Source organism: Folsomia candida, unplaced genomic scaffold, assembly GCF_002217175.1.
Source record: "Folsomia candida strain VU population unplaced genomic scaffold, ASM221717v1 Fcan01_Sc007, whole genome shotgun sequence".
Taxonomy (NCBI): Eukaryota; Metazoa; Arthropoda; class Collembola; order Entomobryomorpha; family Isotomidae; genus Folsomia; species Folsomia candida.
The window spans coordinates 473040-491012 of NW_019091199.1; the positions used below are offsets into that span (position 1 = coordinate 473040).

Sequence of the window (17973 nt, forward strand, 5' to 3'; positions counted from 1 at the left end):
GATTCACTTGGGGGAAAGTAGAGAATAGAGAAGATGGAGAAAGCGACAAAGAAAAGAAATCTCAGTTTATTTAAAAAAATATTTTATTGTTGCTGTTGTGTTGTAGTCTTTTTTATATTCACAAACTGTCCTGGCAGTCAAAGCATAAATGAAGCTCTAATCAGTTCAACAAAAGCAAAATGTTCATGATAGTTACGTACATAAGTGTAATGTGAAAGCTACACGGATGTATGTACACATTTAAAGAAGACTAAAATGACACATATTATTATTAATAAAATCAACAACTTGATGAATGGCAGTAATCATGAAAATGATAACACATGATAATATAATATTGCTTAAAATATGAGTATATATGCTATAGTTTCTGCTACGCGAAGGTAAAATTTGTTTTGGCACTCTTAAAGGATTTCAGAAAATTTTCATGTGGTTGCTGATAGGTACATGGGTCGTCTTTTGACTGACTAACTTTTGTTTACCAGAATGGACACCTGCAATTTACAAGTAATGAAGCGTTAAGAATGTTAATTGAACTACAGCAAAATTATATCATGATTATTTTAATTAATTACCATCCAATATAACATTGACACAGGTTTTCGTGACTGGTTGCTTGTTGGATAAGCAAATCAACTTGTTTCTTAACTACAAATGGTTCCTCATTTTGAAAGTCCTTTCCAGTTAATTTTTCCCTCACTCTAGTGACCTGTAATTATTTCGTACTCCAGGTTCATTGTTCGTTTAAATTAGTAGCAAAGACACATTTTTTCAAAACTTACAACATCCAGAGCTTTCTTATTCAAGGCCTCAGGTTGTGGCTTCTCTGTATTGTCTGAAATGTAAATAGCAGTGGAATTTTTTATCCGAGAAAAAACACAAACCAGCAATAAACGCAGTATTCGCATACCAGCCTCTGGGTTAACTTTTTTAGAAACGGCTGCCGGTGTAGTGCCAGTTGGATGTCCATCACTGCTGGTGATCTCCAAAGTGTCTGATCCATCACGATCTTGGAGTGAACCACTGGATGGATGTACAGTAGTGGCTGTAGCGGCCATGGACTGATGCGGCACGACAGCCTTTCCTCGCTTGGTTGACTTTGTTGCATTAGCATTGTCAATTAAACGCCAATTTAAGAGTGGATCATACACAAATGCTTCCAAGACGGCCATTAGCGAGTCTTTATTGTGGCGCAAGACCTTCATCACAGATTCACAAGTGCATCGATACGTTCCATCAATTCCAGTAATCTCCATCGCATTAATCAACATTCGGGTGAGTCGGAAAGGGATCTTTTCTGGATATTTCTCCCTCGTCATAGCTAAAAACAAAGTAAAAAAATCAAATCAAATCAAATCAAATGTAAACCAACAACACATAAAAAATTACTACAATTCATGTAGTGTTGCATGATTCAATAATTCGAGTTTTACATTTGACGTGTTTTATAAACGAACAAGTATATTTATTCTATAATTAGACACTCACCCACTTCGAAGCAATCTCCAAAATCAATGTGGACAATTTTCCCACTTTCGCGATCCAACATGAGGTTTGAGGGGTGACGGTCCCCCAATCCCAGGACATAACCAACCATGGACATGCTACAAGCAAATTAAAAAAGTACGTTTCAAAAAATACTGTTACTAAATAAAATCAAGTAATTTGGTACTTACACTGCTAAGGATCTCGTATAGTTGGTTCGTCTATCGAACCAAACTTCACTTGATGGACTTTTTAGCCATAGCAGTTTCGCCAAGTCGTCTCCCTGGGTATGTTCTAAGGCATGTTCAAATACTTCTACTTTTTGCGTCAAAGTCAAATGATCATAGTCTGGTGCCATTCTTAGCATGATTCTGTGCTCAATGTTGAGTAGAATTTTCTTTTTTTCTCGGTAATCGTGAATTAGAGTGTGTAGCGTATCACAGTGAGGCACCCACCCAATTAACCCACTGTTTGTAGAGAGTGGGATAACAGCATACCTGTATGATAGACATTGTGTTTCATGTAACATACAAAATGTATTTATTAATAATTGTAATGCTCCGTGAAATACATATATTATTATATATGTATCTCTCGGGCAAGGTTTTTGCATGGAGGGGGGGAGGGGGTTGCTAATATTGTATACTGGCATCAAATTAATCCAAAAGTAACCCCCCAAGTGCCAAAACCTTGTCTCTGGCCTACCGTTGGATTGTCAAGTTTCGACGGAACGTTTCTGGGTCACCGAGAAGGAGCGTATTAACGAGTCCGAATAGCTGCATAACTCTTTCATCTTGACGTAAATCTTCGTGACCCTTCAATAAATACACAAATTCTTTTCCATTCGATCCTGTATCGAGCGTATGAAATTTAGTATTTAGTAATCTGGTTTTAAGTGAGAATTTGTTTGTGTAAATATTTCAGAAATTACCAGTAACATGCAATTTTCTAGGTCGTTGTTTGCTAGTGATGACTTGTAAGAGACTTTGAATGTGTGCAATTTGTATCACTGGGCGGCCAGGCACATAAGAACCTAAAAATTAAAAAAAAATTGTGTTTGAAATTATATACCTGGTAAATAATATACGATCTTCACAAACGATTATAAACAAACTTACCAGGAACTGCCAGCTCTAAATCTCTACATTTCAACAACTTGGGAGACACATATTGTAGTTCTAATAATAAATCATACACAACGAAATTATGATCTTACAGCTCAAGGCTAATATCAGTCAATAAAGTTATAAACCTACCTAAACTAATTAACTGGGGTAACTGCCGTGAAATCCTTTTGAATACGTGGTAATACAAGTCCCATGCTTGGTTAAGATCGCGCAAATTCCCAGAAATTTTGTAGCGTTTACACCATTCTAAAGCTTCAGTTAAATCTCGACCATAGGCCTGATTAAAGCTCGTTTCTTTTAATGTCTGTGGGCCTCGTTCTAACATTGCGTGAAGTGGTTCCAGAACTTGGAACATTCCTTGGACATTTCGCTCTCCGAAGTATAATCTTGAAGCCTCCTCAAGACCTGGAAAATGAGCAGGAAGTATATGCAAATGTTTCGTATATATATAATTATACTGTATATCATATATACACAGACATGATTGAAATTAATTGAAACCGTTATTGTTATTTACCTTCATGCCAGAGTTCATGCCACAAAATCGCCACTCTGATAAGTTCTTCTGAAACCATCATGGCTTGTTGTACGAGAATATGTGAATGTTCACACATGTTTTTGAGAATTTTGTTAGCTGCGGCTAATCGAGCAGGACTTGAGGATTTTGATGCAACAGTCAATGGATAAATGAGGGCTAGAGAGTAAAATTGAGGTAATGATATGAGTTAACGGTTGATAAATATATATATATATAATCATTACATTGTGGATGGTATTTTCCAATGTCAGCTAGTAGGTGATGGATTAATTTAGCAACGAGATGTCGAGGTGTATCAATACGTGCAATAAGTTGTGGTATGACCTGAAATTAAGTCAAGATTTATATTAAAATTGTATTTAATTAAAGCTCGCTAGAATTAACTTACTTGCAACCAAGTATCTACATGGATCCCTCTGATTCCTTCAGCTAGAGCATCGTGTACTTCATGCCAATGACCAAAATCAAACCATAGTGTCAAGAGACGTAAGGTGTCTTGGAGGCTAGAGCCCGTGGAACGACTTAGGGCAATTGAACGAACAAATCCTTGAACAGCAGGAATTGTGTACTGACTGATATATGATGGAGTCTAATAAAAACATGGACCCACGAATCATGTCAATTAAATTATACATTGCACTTTGTATCGTTATTTTCATAATGCCATTTCATATACTTACCAATCCTATCTTATCAGGCATCGCTTGATTTTGAGAGTTATTTTTATTGTATAAAACAGCTTCAAAGTTCATGTAAGCGTAAGCGTGCCAAGCTTTGTACCAAGATGGATCATATTCTGTTGCAGAGTTGTAGCACCTGGATAACAATAAAAAATTAAGTTAGCCCGTCCGACAGGAATTTATGAGGTACACAAGTCGGATAGTTACTTTAGAACTTGGTTGATTACTCCTTCTTTAAGGCCTTCAAGATTTTCTTGCCATTCACCAAGTCGTAAACAGCAACGAGCAAGTAGTTTCCGTAATTCGGTAGGAGAATTCTCAACTATGGTTCCATTGTCGCAAGGTACACTGCATCCGCTTAGCTGGGGTAGAAGCGAATTTTTTACAAAATTTTGTAGTTGCCTGCAGAACAAGGTAAGCACATAAGTATAAAAATAATAATTCAGTATAGAAAACTTTGACGGTTATAATAAATTTTACAAACCAGAAGGCAGTGGTTTTGTCGCCACTGGCCCACAAGTGCTTTGTAAATCTGCAGAAAATAAAATTACAATATTGAAATCTGATTGACATTCGACCTGTATTTCACTCTGGTGACGAGTGGTAAATAAACACCAGCTATCAAACAGGAGCAAAACTTTACTTACGCATAAGTAACTTGAGGATAAGTGGTAGGTAGAACTTTTCGTGAATCTGGTTCTTGTCCCAACAATGAGACCAAGGTTTTTTCAGATAACTTCAAACGACCATTCTTGCGGCACAAACTTGCAAACTTAAGGTAGGTCCGTATATCGTCGTGTTTGCTCAGCACAACAGAACGGGTTTGAAGAATCTTTTGCCAATCTTCAATCCGATTAACGCACCCCTATTTCAAATAGATTTTTCAGAATAATTCCAAACAATTCAATAATATTCATTTACATTTAAATTAGAATTTACCTTTAATCTTTCCCACCACATTAGTTTAATGTCTTCTCTACGTTCAGGAACAACTTTAAACTGAATAACCTCTTCCAGTTCAGCTAACATTTGCACGATAACCATTGTATTATATGCTCTTTGGTATGATTCACTAGCCATTGCAGTTAGTTCCGTATCCAAAATATCACGAGCAGAATCAATCAGCTATAGGAAAGAAGAAAATATAAATTATACCATCTTAAGAAGCATAACACGTTGAATATTACCTGTTCAGCTTGAGCATAAAGTTCCTTATGAATGGCGATCAAAGCACGGTAAAAGGTACCATCGAGACTATCCCGTGGAATAAACTGTACATATTTTTCCATCCTGTCCCATTTATTAAGACCCCAACTTGCGGCTGCACCCATGTGCGCAATTTTATTTTTGCTCTTATCGGCAACAGTTGGCCACTTTGCTCGAGCAACTTCCTCCAGAGCTTGCCAGTCACCTAAAGCTTCAAGACATCGCATTTGCCCAATTGACAAATCAATATCGCCTGGATTCGTCTCCAACTTGTTCCGGTATAGTTCAAGAGCTTTCTCCCAGTCATGGAGTTTTTCATACCACTGTTCCTGTACCCGTAAATGATTTCCGTAATTTTTCATGGCATATTCCAGTAGTCCTGTAAAATGTCGTTTATTAGAATAATGCAGTAGGATACATACTATATTCGTGTTTGCTTAATTAACGCAATTGTTAATAAGTGTCCCACCTGCTGATGCTTCTTTGTTTTGAAGTTTATTGTTAATAGAAATCAACGTTTCCAAAACTTCAGAGCTTGGACTTTTATGAAACTGTTCTTCTTTGTAATGAAGTGCCTTAGCTGCAGAGTGAGGGAGGAATAAACAGTAATAAACACCAAATGTAAATAGATAAATAGAAAGTGAACACAATAACTGCGGTTAATAAGAACATGTCGTTTACCATAAGCGCAACAAGACATTGCTCTCTCGCCCAAGAACTCGGGCTCCAACGGCAATGGACCCTGCAGATTTCAAGTTTCAATTAGTGGCACAATGATAAATGACCTGTAAATGTCATTAATTATTATAACCTTATCACAGTGTTCCATGAATTCTGCCAAATTCAGAATAATTTGAGTAATTTCTGGCAAATCATCAACCATTAAAGCTTGTCGTAAGCTAGCAATCAGTTCATTCTGCTGTTCTTCTTGCAATTCCGTCCAACAAGAAACAAATGCGGCGTTGAATAAATCTCTGGGTAGTTGGGCATATGTCTGCGCAAGATTATGACAAGCACGAAGACTTGGAGATGGGGATTCTTTAATTTAAAGAACCAAACAAATTATCAAAACATCACAAGAGAAGAGAATCTTAAGAATCTTGAAAGAAATTAATTACCTTTAAGAAATTCAATCGACAATCTTCTCATCCACTCTAACCAATCTTCTTTAGAAACTCGTCGTGATGCAGTCCAAGCCCTTTGAAGATTTGCTGTGGACACATGGAACTATATCGAATCAAATAAAAATATTACATAATGTCTTACATGTTTCAAGCATGATTATATTTAATCAAACGTCTTACCCTGTTAATAGAATAAGTGTCCATTGCAGTCAACCCCATCATATTTCTGGATCGACTGTATGTCCTTTGCTTGATCCTGGATAACTGTGTGATCTCGTTATCATCTCCTTCCGAAAAATAGTCATCCTTACATTTATACAGGACGAGAGTATCGTAACGGGAGTGCTTAATGTTGTGTTTCTTTAATATTCTTTGAACCATTGGAGTGAAAACTTGAAACTTGGGCCCAAACTGGATAACTAAACTCGCCAACGTATCCATGCAATTGTCGCGAAGCTCTGGTGTAACGTCCAAGGTACGAACAAGGGGATGGACGATTCTACAACAATAGTAATAAGGACATCTTAGTTTGCTTCAGAGACTCATCCTCAGTGGCAACAAATTTACCACAAGATAGTATTTTTTTTTTAACTTTTAATTGTTGCATGTACCTGCTGGCAAAATCTGAAAAATTAAGAGTGCAAGATAGTTGTTCAATAGTTTCCAGTGCAATCCGCTTAACACTAAGAGGAACTTCAGGATTGTCTAATAGTTTAACGATCGGAGGCAGCAGAAGGTGTAAAAATTCATCCAAATTTGTTCCAAATTTTTGTAAAGCATTCAGAAGCTAAAACAAAAATGGTTATTAAATCAGTATTAAACTTGTTTCATTTATCTTCGAGCAAAGTTATTTGAAAATAAGATAAAAATACTGAACTTACATTTGCAGTTACGACTCTATCTTTGCTGATATCATATACTAAAACTTTCAACATTAGAGGGATTAATTTTGCTAAATAAACTTTGAATTCTGATCCGAGTGCAATCGCTATTTGCTCAACCACGAGAATGATAGTCACTTGTAAGGAAGGATTGACCATCCAAAACTCCTAGAAACATACATATATATTTAAAAATTAACCAAGTTGTATGAAGGTTTGATTAGTCCTACCTTGATTAGAGTAAAAATGTCATCGAGGTAACTTCTAATATGTTGTTTAACAATTGCAATCAACATGCCCAATTGTTGAAAAAGAAAGTCTTTATATTGCATTTCGGTGGTTCTGATAACTTGAATAAGGCACGGAATAACTTGAGGAATGTACGTAACACAGCTTACGTTCAAAGACTTGAAGACGAATGTGACAGCCTATAAAATTAATCATGTCATGCGCTATATACCCATGTATATATTTAATACTAATGGTAAGTTTAATAAGATTCATACTTGTACTACTGATGTGTGGTGCTGAGCGAGGGTATTGTCTCTGATTATTCTCATCAGCGTTGCAATCGCAATTGATGGGTAAAATTCGTCAAGAGTGGCATTGGACATGTGAATCAACATTTCACTCGTGCTCATTTCTAAGAATATTTAAAAATTTACATAAGTCACTCGTTATAAATTTGTCAACGACTAAAATACCTTGGACTGATTCAATTTCAGACTTTGGGTCCGTCATTGAAACCAGAGCTATAGCATTCCCTTCAACGTCAATTTGACCAAGGTGCATTTTATGTTTGTAAGGATCTAAGGCTCCCAACAATCCTAGTACTCGAATTGTTCCACGACTAGAATCATATGAAGGTGAATATGAGTATCAATTTACTCGTGTATTTAAAATTTTCACATACCGAACGAAATGTTGTTGCTCTGTTTTTAGGAATGATAGCAGTGTGTCTAGCAATGTTGGAAACTTTTGATATGGAGTAACAACAGAACCGGTATTTTCAACTAGCTGTCCTAATGTCCATAACGCAAAACCTCGTTGTGTTGGAGCACCAGAGTCATTAAGCATGTCTAACAGCACAGTCAAAAGATCCGGGACAGTGCTATACATTTCCTTTCCGGCAACCTACATATATTTAAAAGTACCAATGTAGCCGCTGATAATATTTTAAATATATAACACATTGTTTAAAATGTGTGATATAATAGTAGACAAACTAACCTGTGCTAAATCTCCGAGTGTCACAAGAATGTTAATCACCACTCCGGGATTGGGGTCGGTATCTTTCAGTTTTCGCATTAGAGCTTTCAAGACGGGATCTTTGTATGATTTCATCAATTTAGGACTTGTGGATACTAAATGTCCCAGCATTCTAGCAGCCTGCTCTTTGTTTCTGCCCATTCCAGAATATTCAAGCTCGTTCAAAATCTTGAAACAGAAAAATTATTACATGCTAAACTTCCTCCAAGCAGAAGAAATTTTTAAATCAACTAACCTGGACCAAAACTTTCCGCAGCCCGGGTAAAACATAGGCTGGGTTGATTAGACTCAGTCTTCCAATAGTGCACAGTGCAATTTCTCGGATTTCAAAAACTTCGTCGTGTAATGCCACAAATAATGCAGACAAATTTTCAGGCTGACTTAGGTAACTATCAAATATTTCGTCAAGATTTTCGAGAACACTAAATCGAACTTCTGGATCTGCGCAAATGAAGGATTTGTTCACTGATGTAGACAGCCAGTACACGTGTGATGGGTTTATTTTATCACTGTACCTGAATCCGTAATTCCGACAACTAGTAGTTTATTTAAAACATCAGCAACGGTTGTAGTCACAGTGTGAGAATACCTGCCTTCTAAACCCTATATATTTTCAGATTTTAAACTATTAAATTTAATCGATATAATCACACATGCTCAGAAATATTCTAACGCCAGGTTACCTGAATAGCCATGCGAAGTAATGTGCTACATGTTCTTACTGCTTCAAGTCGAATCTCTATTCACCACAAAAATTAAAGAATAATTGAATGTAAATAATTGGAATTTTCAGTTAAATTGGTACTCATTGTTTTGTAATTATACCATTTGTGTGAAACGAATAATTTTAAATGACAAAAATAATGTATATACCTTTGCAATCGGAAGTTAAAAATACATCTGCACAATGTTTAACGAATTGAATAACGGAATTTCCTGGTAAATATAAAAAATATCATATTTTATAATACAGAGTATCTATACTATCTGTTAAAATATAATAACTAAATTAATGATTATCGCAACTTACCATCAACATCAAACTTTGCAAGTGTCTCGAGTGCCAAAACAACACTTGCGTTATCCCCGCTATCGCCAGAGGAAGATCCAGACGCGACACCACTAATATTTGTGGAAACTGTACCTGCAGTCGACGAGGCTATATTAGAAGATCCAGAAAACGTTTGCATGAAATTCTTTGGCATGCCGGGATGTCTCCAAGGCTGGTTCATGAGAATTTGACTTAAAATTTTCAAAAGACCGTCATTTATCTCTTTCTTTAAGGAAGGAATCTGAATTTGAATCTCTCGTAGAGCTGTAGTAAGTGCAGGGCTCAATCCAGTAGCCAGCATGGAATCTAACATTTCTAAAATATCTTCGCGGATTGCAGATTTTGTAGAAATAGATAGTAAGGTTAGACATGTGAATATGGAAGGGTCGAATTTCAAGTTTTTTCTCGGCGTCTCCTTTGTTAAAAATATCTATAAAGCATAATTACTTTATTTAACCACCCAGCGAATGTACATTGTAATGCAAATAATAATGGTTGTTGATATTAAGCTACCTTGCTTGGGAGAGCAGATCGTACAAACTCCATGATTTTTGGCAAATATGATTTAATGTTCCCGTCAACAGCAATGGATAAAAGTCCAATTGTTATAAACGGGTCGCTTCTTTCCTTGTTTCTCAGACTTTGCAGTAAATAGTTCATACTTGTTGAAAGTGGACTGGCCATGCTGAAATATTAAGACATCAATTGATCTATTATTGGATTGTACTTCACTTATTATATATTCGCTTAGTTGGTCCAGGGTTATTCTCACGCTCTTACCCAGCTTTGGTCGCTGGTGCTTGGCAAAATAACTCTTGGTTAAAAGCTGCCAGACGTGGGAGTATCATGAATAAAGCTTGTTGAACATATGGGCTCCGAGAATTTCGTTGTTCTAATACTTGACGACAAATCTCCAGGAAATTTTCACTAACAATGGTTTTACATGCCATTGACTCTGTGAAAGTTAAAGTTTGATCCCCAGCCCCACTTCCAATCCCAGTGTTGAACTCATCCGTCATTGACGAGTGGTGTAAATGAATCCCAGGATGGCCAAGGCTTAAATTGGAAATTCCAGGACTGGATGAAGAATTTATTAACTTTCCACCTACGCGTTTGCCAGCATGACGTCGAGCTGAGAAGGTGAATGCAATTATGTATTACTTATCTTATGAATAAGGAAATTATTTAAATTAGAACTTAAATTTACCTTTCCATCGTGGAAAAAATTGGGATAAAATATCTTGCGTAAGTTGATGCTGAAACATAATGTAAAATGTTCGGATAATATTTAATAAACAACATATTTATACACCACGGATAGAAATTATATTAGTCCACATACCGCTGATCGGCCCAAACTTGCTGCACCACCACTCCCAGCAGAATAGTCAGCAAGACATCCACTTAATTTCTCCCTCAACTCCCAGAATTGCCGTTCCCATTCAGCATTGGAACACCTTAAAAGTTCATTCAAAACGAGCATGCTCCCGTGGCACCTGTCATCCTTTGTTATACCCTTCTCTTTGCCTCCTTGACCGCTCTGCTCCCCAATAAACCCCACTTTTGCCTCTTCGAAGCATTGTTTGTAATAGTGTGTCTGTGTTTGAGTTTTCTCTCTCTGAGCTGTAACGATCAAAGCATGACGCAAAGCTTTAACTGCTCCCTCACGGATATTGGGCTTGGGGTCCCTGACAGCATTGAATATAACATCAAAAAACTGTTGAACTTGTTGAAAGAAAAATGTTGGTGTTGCGACAGCGAGTTCTGCAAATGTAAATCAATAAAAAATAGCCATCCTTTAACCTGTGCTTTGCTTAAACGATAAATCAATTATAATTTTAATCTTGATGTATGGATACTGTTCTCTACCTTTAAGAACTAAAACTGCTGCCAGTCGCTTCCCTTCATGTCTTTCCGAAGCAGATAACCACTCAAAGGCCCGCTTCACTTCCACGTCGATGTACTCTGTAGAATAGGTTCCAGAAACCAAGGCAAGTTTCCCAACTGCTTTAGCTGATGGACAACATATTTACATATTTTTAATATAAACAACTCTCCCGTGTCTATGCAAAGCTGTACTGAGAGGTTATTTTAAATGTAATTTGTCTTACCTGCCAATTCCATGACCTCAACATCGTTCGAGGGGAATGTATTTCTCAAATAGTTGGCAAATCTGGATATTCTTGTAGAAGTGTTCCCAACATCGACGCCGATTAAGGACTCTAAACAATATAAAATAAGGCAGAATAAGCAAGCGTTCTGTTACATATGGTATATAATTCGTGTATTTAGTTCTTAATAATTTACCTATGGCAAGAATTGCGCCTTTTCGTTCATTTACGTCATGACTAGAAACCATATCGAAAATCAAGTGGTTAAACTCGTCCATAAAGTTTGAAAGTTCTTCAACTGGGACTTCTCTGAGTTCTGTAGTGACCTAATTATTCATGTATTCCAAAAATTGAGAAATTACATAATTAGACTATAAAAACGAATTAATTATATGTACAGTTTTCTTCTTACATAGTGATACAAGTCACGGGCAGCTTTACAGCGAACCTCTTCATTCTTATTTTTTAAACCCGTTACAAACTGGTTCATGATTGCTACCGAGTTTGAACCATTAGTTCTAAACATGGATCCTCTGTTCTGGTAAGTCGCCTGCTTAGACCTGGATGACGACGAGGAGTACATTTTATTCCTTACTTACGGGGGACGAAAAACGGCGATAAATGGATGTCAAATACGTGTTCAGTATCAATACATCATCCGGCAACACGCTTCGTCTTTCTTAACGCCTACATTTCGAATTTGTCCAGATTTCTATTTGTGCGTTCAGCGTCGTTAATCTCTGAGTAAACCTGAAAGTTCAAAAATTATACGAATACAAATTATCATCGGGAATTTACCCATAAAATATTAATTTTGTTGAAGTTTATAAAAACACATCTTCACATACCTTTTACTACTTGAAATATTCTGAAAATTCCACGATTGTCAAGAGTAGAAAGCAATTATTGAATTATTAAGCGTTCAAGTTATACACATAAATCAGAAACCAAAAATTATAGTAGTTTTTTGCGGTTATTGCGATGTTGTTTACCAGTCTATTATTATTATGCGGAGAAATGCGGTTCAGAGTTGGAGCCACCCAACAATAATAAACCCAAAGTCTCGCTTTGAGACGGTGATCCTACACCATGATCAATTTCGAATTGCTACCCATTCACCGGTCGCAATTTGATGAGAGAAATTGGCATCATTTTATGGCTTCAGTAAAATTACAATTTTTGCATATGCATTATCTGGGATATTATTATTATATTATTTTACATCCCCAGCGGCCAGAAAATCAGATCAAGCAAGTATTAGAGTTGGAGTTGCGATGCCCCTCGCAGCCCTTCTTGAATATGCTGAATGCGCCAAGAAAGCTAGCCATGCTTTTGAGAAGCAGACGGCGTGAAAAAAATCTAATCAAACTGCTATTAAAATTTAGACAATTAAAGAGTGATTTTGTCCTCGGATTACGCAGGTATAGTTGCTGATATATATTTCTACTGTACTTACTACCTTCCCTTGTGTCCTATGACGTGTACGGTATAAAAATTAAGGATGAAGTTGATCTTTTGTTGATTTACAGTTCATTTACAACAATACTACATAAGTTAAATGGCAGACTTGGTGAAAACCATAGAAGACGACGACGTGCCCGAAGACCTGTCTGAGGATTCTGCGTCAGAAGATGAGGTATAAAATGCGTCAAAGTTACTGTAGGTTAGATCTTGCATGTTATGTTCAGGTTTATTATAAATTGTATTTTGTATTATTTAGTTTCAGCCAACAAGAAAACGAGCCAAGACTACGGACGGAAAGAGTGGGGGGCTGGACCCAACCTTTGAGTTTGGGCAATTTACACAAGATGTTTGGGCAGACAGATGGGTTCAAACGGCAAAGAAGAAAAAAAAGATAACTTCCACATTGGATGAAAAAATCCACAAGAGAATTCTTGTTGGGGATGATGAGAACCAAGTCGAAATTAAGGAAGAAAGTGGAAACTCATCATCCGAGGAAGAATCAGAGGATGAAGAGTCTGATGAGCTGGAATCTGACAATTCAATTTCTGCTTCAACCAATAACGGAAATAAAAAGAAACTTGGCAAAAAACAGAGCAAATCAAATAAGAAAATTGCGCAAGATGATGATGATATTTTACTATCGGATGATGAGTTACAGGAAGATAAGGTCGTTGCGAAAGGGAAGAGTGCCAAAGGGAATAAAAAAGGAAAAAAGAGTGTTGAAGATGAAGAAGATGTGAAAGAAGAAATTAGACTCGAGGATGATCCGGATTATGTTTTCGAAACCAACATGTCGTTTCAACAAATGAATCTTTCTCGTCCATTATTAAAGGTGAAGTTTAATTATTTCAGTAGAAACATTTATTTCCTAACTCTATTTTCAATTATTTGCTTTACTCTTAATTGTAGGCAATTACATCACTTGGTTTTGTTCATCCAACACCTATTCAAGCTGCTGCTATTCCTATTGCCCTTGGTGGGAGGGACATATGTGGATGTGCTGCCACCGGGACTGGAAAAACGGCTGCATATATGCTGCCTGTATTAGAAAGACTATTGTATAAAGTTCGTACATAAATACTGATGTAATAATCATATGAATAATACGTATTATTTATTTGGATTAATTGTTTTTGTAAACAGCCGAAAATTGAATCAGTAACTCGAGTTTTGTGTTTGGTTCCCACACGTGAGTTGGGTGTGCAGGTTTATCAAGTGACCAAGAATTTGGCGTCTTTTTCTAACGATATCGAGGTAATAATATTTTGTTTGTTGGATTGAATTTTTTTTTCTAAGCCATGACTATTGTTCTCCCTAAATTAGATTGGATTGGCTGTAGGAGGATTAGGTAATTTTAATAATCACTATTATTTCATTTGGACTTTCATTAATTTTAATTAATTTTAATTCTTGTAGATATTCAGCAACAAGAATCAGTCCTCAGACAAAATCCTGACGTTGTGATTGCCACACCTGGTCGTTTAATTGATCATTTGGGAAACACTCCTTCTTTTAATTTGGCCTCCATTGAAATTTTAATTTTAGACGAAGCTGACAGGTGCTCATGATATACATTTTGGGAACATTCCCAGCTAGTGAGGCAACAAGTACTAAAGATGTTAATAAATATTTGTAGGATGTTGGACGATTGGTTTGCAGAACAATTAAAAGAAATTGTCAAACAATGTAGTCCTCGTCGCCAAACTCTATTATTTTCTGCAACAATGACAGGTAATACATATTAATAATGCAAGCAATAGCGTTTATTTGAGTTTTAAATGTAGTGCGTCACTTTGAATGTACATACAAATACATTATTTTTCAGATAAGGTTAAGGATTTAGCCTCTGTTTCGCTAAAAAATCCATGCAAAATCTTTGTCGATTCAAATAAACAAGTCGCATTCAATCTTCGTCAACAATTTGTAAAGTAAGATTTATATCACTCAGTCTGTCTAAATCTTAATAAATGCACTCTTGACATTATTATTTATTATGCAGGATTCGGAATGAAACCGACCGGGAAGCCGTTCTTTGTGCTTTGATTGTGAGAACTTTTCACAATAAGACTATGGTTTTTGTCCCAACAAAAAAAATTGCTCACCGTCTTCATATCGTGTTGGGGCTTATGGGTATACGAATCGGAGAGTTGCATGGAGATTTGATACAAAGTCAGCGTCTTGAAGCATTAAAAAAATTCCAATCTAGTGAGGTTGACGTCTTGATGGTGACAGATGTTGCTGCGAGAGGTAATTTAATCCATATTTGGTAAGTCTACCATGTTATAATTTAATCTATTCCTAGGTCTGGACATTCCTGGTGTGCAAAGTGTCGTCAATTATACAATGCCTCCAACTGTCGAACAGTATATTCATCGATGTGGCAGAACAGCTCGAGCAGGACGTTCAGGTGTTGCGGTGTCTCTCGTAGGAGAAAATGACCGAAAATTGATGAAACAAGTAGCTAAAGCAGCCACAAATCCTGTGAAAGCGAGAATTATTCCACCAGGTGAACAATCACACCTTATTCTATTATTAAATGCAAACACATAGTTAATTTAAAAGTTCATTAAAAATATAAATCCGATTTGTATAATTTGTAGAAATTATTGCAAAATATCGAGACAAACTGAAACCTTTGGAAGCCGAAATTGAGTCAATCATGCAAGAGGAAGAAGCCGAGAAAACTCTCGTGCGAGCTGAAATTGAAGCAAACAAGGCAATTAAAATGATTCAGGAAAAGAAGAGTAAGAGAAAGAAGAAGCGAAACGGACCTCCAGAGCCTGACACGAAATCACGCAACTGGTTTCAATCACAAAAGGATAGAAAAGATGGTAAACACACATTTATTGTTGTATCAATTACCTTCGTTGGCAGTAAAAATGAATTATGATACAGGATGCGTACTGTACACTATTACTAATATGATACAGATCTTAAACGTGTAAAAAATTACAGAACATGATAAACTGCAAGGACGGAACCCTGCAAAACTCAGAAAAGCCATTGCGTCAGCACAAGAAGACATGCAACTCAGAAAACTAGTTGACTTCCAGAAAAGACAAGTTAAAGGCAAAAAGAAAGGAAGGAAGCCACAGGCATTTGACAACGATACACCTAAAAACGGCGTTGGGCCAAAGAAAAATAAGAAAAAGTCTTATTTTGATGAGGAACTTACAGATGTCAAAAACGCTAGAGCTTTTCGTCATCAAGGTTTTAAAAATGAAGGAAAGGGACAAAAACCTAAGGGTAAGGATGACGGAGGTTCAAAAAAGCAAAGTAAGGGAACTCCCAGATCTAATGTTAATAAATCCGATAGAAAGTTTAGTCAGAAGATGAAAAATAAAGCAAGATAATCAATTTGGTTATTGAATTTATAGTTACTAATTTTTAAGTGTTGAGGTAACGTGAGACTAAAATTATTATCTGACGAATAAATTTGACTAACAAGAAAATTAAATAATTATAGAGGATCATTTTGTTTAATGGATATTTTTTCACATTCATTTTTCACATTCACGATTACTTTGTAAAGTTGAGACCATTTTTTATTCAAGTTTTTACTTGAATTATTTAAATTATAAGTATTAGTTACACGCTCATTACGAGAGATGATAATAAATTCTATTCAAAGCATTATTTAATACGACTAAACCGTTTTTGATTCAGTTTTTTTTGTTTTTTACACTTGAACCACTCATTATTATTTGTCTTTTGTCATACGCAGTGACTTCCTTACTACATAATCCTTAGGGTTTTCCAAACAAGCATACATCACTTGACGATGGTCATTGTGTCAATAAAGTCATTTGATGACAAACTCGCGTTGCACAATTAAATAAAAATGTCTACTCATTCACCCCGATGGTGATTATTGAAGTTCTTGGTGAACAAGTTTACCTTACGTTTGGGTTTAACTGCCGGCTTATGAACAAAGCTCGGATAATGATTAACAGAATAGACTGTGGGTTAGGTGTTCTTGATCCATGTTGCGTGCTAAATAATTCTATTCCTCACCCCTTAATCCAGCTATTTAAAGTAAAAATAAATAATCCCTAACCCTAAACGTAATAATTAACTAATCCAACAATCCAAGCTTTAGATTAGAATTAGTTTGTGGATTACATTTCCTCCATCTATTGGTAATAAAATTAGTAAATTGTATGTAATATTTAGTAATTTGTAGTAATTCACTCGGTAATATTTGTTTAAAATGCATGCAAGTTTATCTTACCTTATATGCAAGTTAAACATGTAATACATATGTAAATCCTTAATCACGAAATTAATCGGTAATTTTATCCCAATGCCGCAAAAATATAATGAAAAAGTAGTCCCGAATTAATCTAATCCCAAAATTTTATGGACTCTAATGCATTAATTTAATCCCTAATTCTTAATCCAAACAAAAATTTAATTAATTTCCGAGCTCTGCTTATGAACAATGCAAAATGTTTTCCACCTATTTTATATATAACTTGTACTACTATTATGTTTTATAATAACTTTTTTTGTATAACTTTTATAAATGACTTGTCCTTGATGAATTTTGAGCAGTCGGTTTTAGGTGAATTATTAAAGTACACATTTTTTGGTCTGATATGAATTTTTAATATGGGAGGCAAAGTGTCTTTTTGTTTAGTTATAGATGCGGTTTTCCAATGAATGCCATAAACTATGTCATACATTCGTAAATATATTATAAAGTGATACAATGTATGTAAGCTGCAGGTCAGCATGATCACACGCGTCTGGTTAGTACTTCGGATTACAACACCGTTTTTTAATAACAGGTTCCAGCCTTATATCGACATATGCATCACTTCTCAAAGTTATAAAGTTACTATAATGCCTATTTTCCTCGTTGTTCTCTATTTACTTAATTATTTTAATTAAGGAAAGTCCAGACAAAGGAATTACGGGTTTCGTTATACTCGTGCAGTGTTTAAATGCATACTAGAATAAACACATGACTGTAAATGTATTTATACACATACGTACATATGCTCCTGGACGATATTTTTCAATACTACGAGTGCG

The 17973-nt window shown here is 35.9% G+C and overlaps 2 protein-coding genes and 1 long non-coding RNA gene across 4 annotated transcripts; 2 read left to right on the forward strand and 1 right to left on the reverse strand.

Moving 5' to 3' along the window:
- Positions 1–61: 61 nt before the first annotated feature.
- On the reverse strand, positions 62–12494 carry LOC110851607 (serine/threonine-protein kinase mTOR). Of its 2 annotated transcripts, XM_035853700.1 has the most exons (46): positions 12321–12494; positions 12109–12222; positions 11885–12032; positions 11669–11798; positions 11473–11583; positions 11231–11374; positions 10704–11125; positions 10569–10617; positions 10142–10493; positions 9875–10046; positions 9341–9791; positions 9184–9246; positions 8994–9049; positions 8826–8913; positions 8546–8751; positions 8272–8478; positions 7955–8175; positions 7746–7891; positions 7548–7684; positions 7272–7469; positions 7042–7209; positions 6772–6947; positions 6341–6659; positions 6155–6263; positions 5848–6074; positions 5718–5778; positions 5506–5616; positions 5018–5415; positions 4770–4955; positions 4478–4695; positions 4315–4362; positions 4038–4232; positions 3831–3966; positions 3539–3739; positions 3375–3474; positions 3130–3306; positions 2742–3017; positions 2604–2663; positions 2417–2518; positions 2191–2335; positions 1677–1982; positions 1489–1604; positions 911–1321; positions 783–835; positions 576–709; positions 62–494 (listed from the first exon to the last, which is right to left on the reverse strand). In XM_035853700.1, exons 3-46 carry the CDS (start codon positions 11996–11998, stop codon positions 479–481), a joined length of 7716 nt encoding a protein of 2571 aa, XP_035709593.1. In that variant the 5' UTR covers positions 11999–12032; positions 12109–12222; positions 12321–12494; the 3' UTR covers positions 62–478. The 2 variants fall into 2 exon arrangements, with proteins under 2 accessions (XP_035709593.1, XP_021955153.1); XM_022099461.2 differs by having other exon boundaries at positions 66–494; positions 11885–12222.
- On the forward strand, positions 2895–3782 carry LOC118436185. Its single transcript, XR_004835281.1, has 3 exons — positions 2895–3035; positions 3141–3324; positions 3402–3782. It is a non-coding gene; the product is annotated as an uncharacterized LOC118436185 (long non-coding RNA).
- A 268-nt stretch (positions 12495–12762) lies between the features above and the next one.
- LOC110852282 (probable ATP-dependent RNA helicase DDX27) lies at positions 12763–16587 on the forward strand. Its single transcript, XM_022100303.2, has 13 exons — positions 12763–12893; positions 13002–13108; positions 13193–13768; positions 13846–14001; positions 14080–14190; positions 14260–14284; positions 14353–14494; positions 14573–14667; positions 14762–14864; positions 14936–15183; positions 15239–15442; positions 15537–15767; positions 15892–16587. The coding sequence occupies exons 2-13, from the start codon at positions 13031–13033 to the stop codon at positions 16287–16289; spliced, it is 2367 nt and encodes a 788-aa protein (XP_021955995.1). The 5' UTR covers positions 12763–12893; positions 13002–13030; the 3' UTR covers positions 16290–16587.
- The last annotated feature ends 1386 nt before the right edge of the window (positions 16588–17973 follow it).